Consider the following 11,399-nt stretch of genomic DNA (forward strand, 5'->3'; position numbering starts at 1 on the left):
CCAGGCTGGGGGCAGAGCGAGACTCTGTCTCAAAAAAAAAAAAAAAAAAAAAAATACAGCAACAGCATACAAGAACATTTCTGGGCTGGGCGTGGCAGCTCACGCCTGGAATCCCAGCACTTTGGGAGGCTGAGGTGGGTGGATCACCTGAGGTTGGGAGTTCGAGACCAGCCTGACCAAAATGGAGAAACCCCGTCTCTATTAAAAATACAAAAAGGTAGCCGGGTGTGGTGGCGCATGCCTGTAATCCCAGCTACTTGGATGGCTGAGGCAGGAGAATTGCTTGAACCTGAGAGGCGGAGTTTGCGGTAAGCCGAGATCATGCCATTTCACTCCAGCCCGGGCAACAAGAGCAAAACTCTGTCTCAAGAAAAAAAAAGATGATTTCTGTACATCCTCACCATAACAGGATATAATATAAATCTAATTACTGCAATTAAAGCAGGTGAAATTGACATCTTATCTCCTGTTTTGGCTTACATCTCCTTAATGACAAACAAGATAAAACCTCTTTAGGGTTGTTTGTTCCTGGAATTCTTTACAGGAGACAGAGTCTCGTCCTGTCCGTCAGGCTGGAGTGCAGTGGCGCAATCTCGGCTCACTGCAAGCTCCGTCTCCCAGGTTCATGCCATTCTCCTGCCTCAGCCTTCCGAGTAGCTGGGACTACAGGCACCTGCCACCATGCCCAGCTAATTTTTTGTATTGTTAGTAGAGACGGGGTTTCACCTGTTAGCCAGGATGGTCTCCATCTCCTGACCTCGTGATCCGCCCACCTCGGCCTCCCAAAGGGCTGGGATTACAGGCTTGAGCCACCGTGCCCAGCCAGCACCAGGATTTTAAATCCCAAAGACAAAATTCTTTGTGAAGACCCAGGAACAAGCACTCACCATGGGGCAGAAGCACGAGCACCAACAAACGCCCGGAGTCACGGCATGACTGGAACGCGTGGCTGGTGGCTCTTGTGAGGGAAGAAAACGCCTGGACGTAACTGACACTGCCCGGGTTGTGTGGTTAGACGCTCTTAGACGTTCTTAAATTCAGTTGTGTGAGAAACAAGTGTCAAAAAGCAAGGGATTTAAAAAAAAAATAACAACTTTCTGGCCAGGTGCAGCAGCCCACATCTGTAATCCCAGCATGTTGGGAGGCTGAGACGGACGGATGGCTTAAGTCCAGGAGCTTGAGACCAGCCTAGGGAACATGGTGAAACCCTGTCTCTACAAAAAATACAAAAATTAGCCAAACGCGGTGGGGCACGCCTGTGGTGCCAGCAACTCGGGAGGCTGAAGCAGGAGGAGGATCCCTGGAACCCAGGATGCTGAGGTCACACTGAGCCATGATCGTGCCACTGCACTGCAGCCTGGGTGACAGAACAAGACCCTGTCTCAAATAAAAATAAAAAAATAAGTTTCTGTCCGGGCGCGGTGGCTCAAGCCTGTAATCCCAGCACTTTGGGAGGCCGAGACGGGCGGATCACGAGGTCAGGAGATCGAGACCATCCTGGCTAACACGGTGAAACCCCGTCTCTACTAAAAAATACAAAAAACTAGCCGGTGCTGACGAGTTGATGGGTGCAGCACACCAACATTGCACAAGTATACATATGTAACAAACCTGCACGTTATGCACATGTACCCTAGAACTTAAAGTATAATAAAATAAAAAATAAAAAAAAAAATAAAAAAAAAAAAACTAGCCGGGCGACGTGGCGGGCGCCTGTAGTCCCAGCTACTCGGGAGGCTGAGGCAGGAGAATGGCGTGAACCCGGGAGGCGGAGCTTGCAGTGAGCTGAGATCCGCCCACTGCATTCCAGCCTGGGCAGCAGAGCGAGACTCCGTCTCAAAAAAAAAAAAAAAAAAAGTTTCTGTCTCCCCTTATACACAGCATGCCGGTTACCTCCTGTCCAGCACAGTGGGCTGGTGCTATGAGGGCTGACCTGAGCTCTGCCCCAAAGCAGGAGCTGAGAATGTTTCCTAGAAGGCAGGCACACTGGAAATGTCTCCACCAAACGCAGCTACAAATGAATGTGACCTTAAGGTATTAAGGCTTTGGTTCTCTAGAAAACTGTCACGGCTCTTAGGCAACCTGACAACTCATAACCATTGTTCTCCACGTGGACTGTGGCTCTACTTGTCCAAGGTAAAGTATCTTAAATTGGAAAGAAGTATTGATCCAATTGTAAAATTTTTTCTTGAAAATTTCCAAATTAAGCTAAATTTAAAAAACAAAAATTGCCAAAACCTTCACCTACAAAATAAACTTTTTGGACAGTAGCCACCTGAGCTCTAAATAATGGTATCATTTATATCTCAATTCTAATACACTGGTGAATATGCATATTGCATCTTTTCCAAGACACGTATTAATTATAAAACATATACTGACCTCGAAAATGTGGCCGGACGCGGTGGCTCACGCCTGTAATCCCAGTACTTTGGGAGGCAGAGGCAGGCAGATCACAAGGTCAGGAGATCGAGACCATCCTGGCTAACACGGTGAAACCCTGTCTCTATTAAAAATACAAAAAAATTAGCCGGGTGTGGTGGCGGTCGCCTGTAGTCCCAGCAACTCCAGAGGCCGAGGCAGGAGAATGGCGTGAACCCGGGAAACGGAGCTTGCAGTGAGCCGAGATCGCGCCACTGAACTCCAGCCTGGGCGACAGAGCGAGACTCTGTCTCAAAAACAAACAACAACAACAAAAAGTTTAAATACTTTAAATGATCACTTTAGAATATATTAACAAGGGGGAATATAGTATTTTGAGAAAACACTGAGTTTTAATGAAGAGCAAAAGTAGTATGGCCTAATGGGACTCTTCAGTGATACAGATGAAGTGAATTCTGTATTTGAATCATCAGCTGTGCAGCTGTCAGCAAGTTCCTTAAGTACTTCCCATTCAGCTTTCCTATCTGCAAACACGCAGGCAGTAGCTCACCTGATTACTCTTGAGCACTAGATTCCAGACATTGCTGAGTAATGAGCACAGTGCCTGGTGCAAAGCTGATACTCAATGTTAGCAAAATTATTTGATTTTGAGACACAGTCTCGCTCTGTCACCCAGGCTGGAGTGCACTGGCACGATCTCGGCTCACTGCAAGCTCCGCCTCCCGGGTTCACGCCATTCTCCTGCCTCAGCCTCCAGAGTAGCTGGGACTACGGGCGACCGACACCATGCCCGGCTAATTTTTTGTGTTTTTTATTAGAGACGGGGTTTCACCTGTTAGCTAGGATGGTCTCGATCTCTTTACCTTGTGATCCGCCCACCTCGGCCTCCCAAAGTGCTGGGATTACAGGCGTGAGCCACCGCGCCCGGCCAATGTTAGCAAAATATTAACAGTATCAATTACAATCCTACCAACTCAAAGAAACAGGATAAAACAACACAGGGCTTGGTTTTCCCGATCCAGGTTGGATCTGGCAGCATTCCCATTTCCTCTCACGGTGCTCACAAAGGCTTCCTTTAATGACACATTCTAGGATTTCACCAGTTTTCCATGAACTATGGTTACAATTTTCAAAAGAAAACAGGATTCACACCTTTATCCCGATTTTTCGGCAAGCCCACTCTATTGTCCTAGGATCAGGAAGCAGCTAATTTGAGGTTTCATTTATAAGGCTCAAGCCATTGTCTGGGACAGGGGCCAATTACATGTCTCCATGTATTCCATCAGTTTCCCCTTTCAGTGATGGAAGTTCGTTCCCATCTTCCTGTAGGGCCGAAAAGTAACTGTGCAGACGTGCTGTGCCGGGCGCCCACCTGGAACAGAGCATGGACACAAACCCACTTACTGTCGCTCCTAACATTTTAGGAAAGCTTTGGGTTTTCCTTTTCCAAGGCAAAGTACCGAGATGTGTAATTAAAACACAAATGAGCTACGTTCAAGTTGTAACTAACAATTTCTATTTAAGTGAACTGATCCTCAAAGGGACTCAAATCAAGAGCAGAAACTTTTGGGGCAATTCCCTTTCCAGCCCACAAATGCAGGAACTGGGAGTGACACTGTCCTCACAGCGCGACGGCACCTTTCTGCAGGCTTCCCTGGCTGTCTTTCAATTTTTTGTTTTCTGAGACGGAGTCCTGCTCTTACCGCCCAGGCTGGAGTGCAGAGGCGCGATCTCGGCTGACTGCAACCTCCGCCTTCGGTTTTCAAGCGATTCTGCCGCCTCGGCCTCCCAAGTCGCTGCAATTACAGGCGCCGTCCACCATGCCCAGCTAATTTTTCTGTATTTTAGTAGAGACGGGGTTTCACCATGTTGGCCAGGCTGGTCTCCAACTGCTGACCTCGTGATTCACCCGCCTCGGCCTCCCAAAGTGCTGGGATTATAGGGGTGAGCCACCGCGCCCAGCCTTTCAATTTTTGATAGGGATCTTTTTTTTTTTTTGAGACGGAGTCTCGCTGTCCCCCAGGCTGGAGCGCAGTGATGCGATCTCGGCTCACTGCAACCTCCGCCTCCCAGGATGAAGGGAGTCTCCTGCCTCAGCCTCCCGAGTAGCTGGGAGTACAGGCTCGTGCCACCACCGCCAGCTAATTTTTGAATTTTTAGTAGAGACAGGGTTTCACAATGTTGGCCAGGATGGTCTCCATCTCTTGACCTCATAGGCCACCCGCCTCAGCCTCCCAAAGCGCTGGGATTACAGGGGTGAGGCACCGGTGCCGGGCTGATAAGGATCTTTCTTATAAACCTGTACCAATCACCGCTTTCCTAATTACCTTTGTAAGTTTCTCTGAGTGGCAGGTTCTGTTTCTTTACCTTGGAAAAATCGCCACACCTCTTGAAAATGCTCATGCATCTTGAAACTGCTGACTGAAAGCCTTAAGAAATCGTTTCACAAAGCAAAAATCATGTGAACTTGGGACAGTTGTAACATTTGGTATTGCCTCATTACAAGATAAAAAACCAGCAGCGCCACCTGCATTAAGCATGTTTTCCTAACAAACACCCTCCATTACATGTGCTCATCTGAGCTCTGCGAGTCCGTTCATGCATTACTGTTCATTGTGGTGGCAGCAAATCCCTGCATCCCACAACTGGTTTCTTCAAACTCTGCAACAGACTTGACAAATTCCTTGGATTTTGACCTGTGGCAGCTGTGCTGGAAACAAGAGCAAATCAACTTGAAAGCTTCTTGGAGGTTGCTCAAGACAGATAGCAGTATGTGATTATATTCAATGGTCTCCCTACCCTCGGAAACGCAACTCACAAAAACATGTTTATTCTCATTGCCAGCACTCACTAAACACAACTAGGATAACACGAATCTGTTCATTTCCTAGATCTCTGCTACTAAGAGTTTAAGCTGAGAGTAAATTTGCAGTCTCAACATCCAATTTTAGAAGACAAGTGTGACGAGGAAGCATTTATCAACTCAAAAGTGTTTACTGACACAGGGAATCTAGAAACGTACCTTCCAGATATATACAAGTATTTAAGCAGAAACTGCTGCAAGGGTATTCACTGCAGCACCTGTCCAAAAGTAGCAAACTGATCTTGACAAAAATCAGGTGTACATCAATGTTACAGTCAGAATGAGACACATCTAAATGCCTAACATAAAAAGATCTACAGTAACTAGGTATCTACACACACTGATGTATAAACTGTTAATGGAAAGAAGCTTCTTATAGGGAGTGTTTCTGGGAAGGGAGACTGCTACTTGCTGTCTACAATGTGTGTGCATGGATTACTAACAAAGGATTGAGTAGTTCTCCACTACTGCCTCTGGCGGAAGAGGGCACACAGTTTCACCTCTTAAGAATTATTGTAAGACATTCAGCCTTATTTGGTTGTACGAAATACTGCGCTAGAAAATGATCCATAATTACACTTTGTACTACTTATGCTGTACTTTAATGATTAAAATAAATACCCTGTTGCTGCCTGGTCTGGAGGACAAGACACGCCATCAACTGACTCAGTGTTCTTCACAACCAGACTACAGGCAAATTTTTTCCAAAATATACATCTTTGGGAAGCAAACAAATTATTTATGGAAGAAAAAAAGAGGAATGTTTCACATTCAGGCAAACATAATACTGTCAGTGTGCTTGGACTAGAGATTTTATTTTAGAAGTATAAAGGATGGAGGCGCGATGATATTTGGCATTTTTAATTTAGGTTTGTTTTATTTAAGTTTAATGTTAATTCCATGCTGTGTTTCAGTAAGAACAATACAGATTCTGTATCTGTGGCTCCAGTCAGATATCCAGTAGTACAAATTAGCTTCAAGTTACACATACTGAACAAAAGAGGTTGAGCGAGCGAAGGAGGGGAGGAGTGAGGGGAAGGAGGTAGGGGGAGGGGGAAGGAGAAGAAACAAAGAATTGAACAGGCATGCAGGCTTTTCCATACCACCTTCAACGTTAACCTGCTTCAGTGGGAGAGTAAAGTAGGCAAGAATGAGCAGCCACGGATTGTTGAACTGTTACCAGCACCATGCTTTTCAGCAACATTTCAGCAGAGTTTGAAACACTTTTTTACAGCAAAACCATGACAACAAACTCCCTCCCCCAACAACCTTTAACCATCTCAAGCTAACACCCAATTACTTTCAAACACTGGTATAAAATACAGTTTAAACAATTAGAAAACTGTTACCACTTATGCCTCTATAGTGTGATTAACCTCTCTCAGATGCTTGCCTCACCTAGAAGTCTAATGGCTTTCCAATGTCATTTCCATTTCTAATGGTGATCTTGCCGCATCTGGCACGGACACAACACAGTAATGCTGAAAAAGCCTCTATGCAGTCCTGTTAGTGTCTTAAAGAACCTAAAAGCTGGGACCAGTAAAATCCACAGAAATTCACTCTTGCCTTTAAGAACTTTTGAAAACGGTTTAAAAAAAAAAAAAAAAAAACCAAAAAAAAAAAAAAAAAACAAAAACCCAACAGGGCAGGAACCTAAATTCTGAGACCAAATGTAAAAGTCAGATTTGGTGGTTCTCAGTGACAATGGGGACTTTCCAAGGGGTGGGATGGGGAGGAGGGGGTGGTGAGAGATGGTTTCTCTTGTTGGCTTTTATGTCTCACTGATTTTCGTCTTCCACGTCCTGCAGCGCTTCTTTATTCTGCTCTTCACCTGTTAAAAAAAGAAAAAAAGTTAAATTATTTCGTACTGACTACATTAGGCTATGGTAGCCACAAACAAAGGTGTCATTCCAAGCATAAAGACTCCTTCTATTTGCTACGATTGGTATTAAACACAGGCAAAGGACTTCTATCATCCTTGACACCTGAGATGCCTAAGCCAAGAAGAGATTATGGTCCTGAAAGTATTTATCGGTCAACAGAATGAAAAAACTGATGCACAGTACAACTCAATGCTTTTATGCTAAACAAGCTCTTAAAGTACACAGCCAAGGAAAACATCTTACTAGAATGATGTTCAAGCTTTCACATAAATCTTGGGTCAAAATACTCTTTCTCAATAACCTCACCACTTCAAGAATCAAAGAGTATTTTGCAAACTTTTTGCAAAATCTAATTTACCCACAAGCTAATTTTCAGAAATGACTCAAAATAGTTCACTGAGCAATAAACTGTTCTCAAGAAGTTCTATAGTATTTTACTGTGGGGTTCCGCTGTTATGAGTATTTCACCTTTTGTATCTTGGCCAGATACACCAAACTATCATCAGGTTTTACTGCCGAGTGAAACACAGCATGCTCAAAGTAAATCAGACCACTGAGGTTATTAAAGAACTGCATTTGGACCACTTCACTCATGCTATTTGTCTGCCGCCTTTAAACAGGGTGATTACCCGAAGGAGTTTCAACTGCACTATGACATGCAATAGAAAGCCAGCCTATTGGTTGGAGGGTATCTACCTATTAGTATGCATTAAACAAGTCAGCCGAAATAAAGAAGCATGCAGGCTTTTCCCTTAAAAATGATGTAACAGGTAAAAGTTACATTCACTTGTACTTAAAAAAAACCACTTACAATTCCTATATACTTAACTAGTTTGAATCAAAATAAATGAAAAATCAACCCAAGAATCATAAACATTCGGATGACCATCCATTCATAATGCTTGTTAAATTATTTAAACAGGATGGACAAACACCACCAAACTAGCTGCCTACAAACATGAAGCATTTACACTGAGGACAGCTTTGAAACAGCCTAGAAGATCTCAAAGTGATAAATGTCACAGCATTAAAGTTTCAGTGAAGACAGTTTTAAAATCTCTTCTGTGATGGAAATGTTTGACACTGATATGTGACTTCAAAAAAAACCCACTAAGCCTGAGCAACACAGTGAAGCCCTGTTTCTACAAAAAATAAAAATAAGGCCGGGTGTGGTGGCTCATGTCTGCAATCCCAGCACTTTGGGAGGCCAACGCGGGCAAATCATCAGGTCAGGAGATCAAGACCATCCTGGCTAACATGGTGAATCCCCATCGCTACTGAAAAAATAATACAAAAAATCAGCCAGGCATGGTGGCACATGCCTGTAATCCCAACTACTTGGGAGGCTAAGGCATGAGAATCGCTTGAACCCAGGAGGCGGAGGTTGCAGTGAGTCAAGATCACGCCACTGCACTCCAGCCTGGGTGACAGAGTGAGACTCTGTCTCGAAAAAAGAAAAGAAAAAAAAAACTAAAAGTAATATGTATGCTGGGAACGGGAATGAGGCCACATGCCTATAGTCCCAGTACTTGGGGGGCTGAGGTGGGGGGAGTTCTAGTCTGCAGTGAGCTTTGAAGTCACTGCACTCCAGGCTGGTTGACAAAGCAAGACCCTGTTTTTAAAAAATTTTAAAAACTGGCCAGGTGTGGTGGCTCACGCCTGTAATTTCAGCACTTCTGGAGGCCGAGGTGGGTGGATCACCTGAGGTTGGAAGTTCAAGACCAGCCTGGCCAACAGGGAGAAACCCCGTCTCTACTAAAAATACAAAAAATTGGCTGGGCGTGGTGGCGCACGCCTGTAATCCCAGCTACTCGGGAGGCTGAGGCAGGAGAATGGCTTGAACCGAGGAGGCGGAGGTTGCAGTGAGCCGAGATCACGTCCCTGCACTCTAGCCTGGGTAACGAGAGCAAAACTCTGTCTCAAAAAAGTGTAAAAAATTAAAAAACTACTTAAGATTCATAAAGATTTTTAATTCATAATGCAAAGGCAAAAAAAAATTGCTTAGGGATGAAAGAACTGATGGACACCCAACTGTTCTCCAAAGGACAGTAATGTATTCAAATGCAGGAAACATGACAGGAACATTCACGCTCGTTAACAGCAAATCATTGCCAAAATATCGTTAACACACAACACTAGAACACAACTCGCTCGTAAGCAACCATGAGATGTGCCAGAAGTTCCAAGTAACTTAGGCGTAAAAATGTCACTGTCATACACATCACAGCCAACCACAGGAGGCAGGAGGAGAGGCCAGAAAAGGCTTAGGCCAGCGCCCTGGAAGGTGGAACAGGCAGAGTCTGTGAGCAACAGGACGATCATACACAGGCATGATTAGTGAAGAACCAAAACTGAAAGCAGAATTCATTGTGCCATGAACATGACTTACAAAGTAGAGTTTTTAGGAAAGGAAGAGTTGGGTTTTCCTTTAGGAATCTATATTGCAAGGAAAAAGGGAGGAAGAACAATCATATGATAGCAACATTACAAGAAAAATAAACCAACAGAGCAGGACAAAGGAAAACATCAATGACATAGGAGCCAGACTTGGGTCTTTTTACTTTGTATAAACTTCACTCTAAGAAACAATCTGTCTCCTCCTCCCTTCTACTCTGAGAAGGATGTAATATGCTCTTCAAAGGCATACAGATATTAGGGGAAAAAGGATTCCCTGGGTATGTTTCTTTGCCCAGTGTATCTACATTTTGGAGGGAGAGGAACAGGCAGAGAGAACACGTATTTCCTATCTATGGATTCATATATGAACTAACCCTCTTATCAGAGGGTAAAGGGACTAAAATCACTTGAGAAAAAGCAATGATCCCTCCCTTTAAAGAAATTATGTTCCAACATGCTGGGACAGACATTAACATATCCTCAAGTTAAAAGACATAAAGACCCTGTCTCTTTAAAAAAAAAATCGAAACAATCCTTAAACTAAATGCAAAGTCACATCCTAGTAAACTGCCAATTTCATGACGATTCTCCTATAATCACCACGGAACTCAAGTCACAAAAGTAGTATTTTATTTCGTGAGATGAAATTTTATGTTGCCCAAGCTGGTGTCCAACTCCTGGGCTCAAGTGATCCTTCTGCCTCACGGTGCCAAACAGCCGACGTTACAGGCAGGCACCATTGCAGTTTCAAAACCAATTTATTAAAAAATGCAATACCAGGCCAGGTGCGGTGGCTCAGGCCTATAATCCCAGGACTTAGGGAGGCCGAGGCGGGTGGATCACAAAGTTAGGAGATTGAGACCATCCTGGGTAACACGGTGAAACCCTGTCTCTACTAAAAATACAAAAAAATTAGGCGTGGTGGCGGGTACCTGTAGTACCTGTAGTCCCAGCAACTCAGGGAGGCTGAGGCAGGAGAATCGTGTGAACCCGGGAGGTGGGGGTTGCAGTGAGCAGAAATCACGCCACTGCACTCCACCCTGGGCAACAGAGTGACACTCCGTCTCAAAAAAAAAGAAAAAAGTAAATACTCTATTTTTTCACAAATTCAACTTCTCAAACTGATGAACAATTTCTTTGTACCCACAAATATTTGTGTATTCAGTTTGTTAGTTGTACCAGAATGTCAGCAGACAACCTAACTGTTGAACCATTTCATGACTGGAAACATTATATAAATAAAAATATTTCATTTAATAAAAATTAATTGTAAAAATTAGTCTGCTTAACCAAATTTAATCAACTGATTTACAGACTCAATAAGGAATTGAACGCAAATTAATTTCACTAGATTTTTTTTTTTTTTTTTTTTAGACAGAGTCTTGCTCTGTCGCCAGGGCTGGAGTGCAGGATCTCGGCTCATTGCAAGCTCCGCCTCCCGGCTTCACGCCATTCTCCTGCCTCAGCCTCCCAAGTAGCTGGGACTACAGGCGCCCTCCACCACGCCCGGCTAATTTTTTCGTCTTTTTAGTAGAGACAGGGTTTCACCGTGTTAGCCAGGATGGTCTCGATCTCCTGACCTCCTGATGGGCCCGCCTCGGCCTCCCAAAGTGCTGGGATTACAGGCGTGAGCCACCGCGCCCAGCCAAATTTCAATAGATTTTTAAAAACTGCAAAGTTATTACCCTTTTTTTTTTTTTGGACGAAGTTTCTTGTTGCCCAGGCTGGAGTGCAATGGCGTGATCTCAGCTCACTGCAACCTCCAACTCCCAGGTTCAATCGATTCGCCTGCCTCAGCCTCCCAAGTAGCTAGGATTACAGACATGCGACACCATGCCTAGCTCATTTTGTATTTTTAGTAGAGATGGGGTTTC

The 11,399-nt window shown here is 44.3% G+C and overlaps 1 protein-coding gene across 3 annotated transcripts in view; it reads right to left on the minus strand.

Annotated features, from left to right (window-relative positions):
- Positions 1–6,095: 6,095 nt before the first annotated feature.
- The window catches only part of YWHAE (tyrosine 3-monooxygenase/tryptophan 5-monooxygenase activation protein, epsilon), a 61,909-nt gene continuing 56,605 nt past the window's right edge, over positions 6,096–11,399 (minus strand). For 2 of the 3 annotated variants that reach the window (XM_011955842.1, XM_011955852.1), the window contains one exon: positions 6,096–7,076. In XM_011955842.1, the coding sequence (XP_011811232.1) occupies positions 7,024–7,076 (53 nt within the window). In that variant the 3' untranslated portion in view covers positions 6,096–7,023. Of the gene's footprint in view, positions 7,077–9,715; positions 9,729–11,399 lie in introns of all 3 variants that reach the window. The other variant, XM_011955833.1, reaches the window with a different exon arrangement.

The sequence above is a fragment of the Colobus angolensis genome, unplaced genomic scaffold (assembly GCF_000951035.1).
Source record: "Colobus angolensis palliatus isolate OR3802 unplaced genomic scaffold, Cang.pa_1.0 Scaffold110, whole genome shotgun sequence".
Classification (NCBI taxonomy): domain Eukaryota; kingdom Metazoa; phylum Chordata; class Mammalia; order Primates; family Cercopithecidae; genus Colobus; species Colobus angolensis.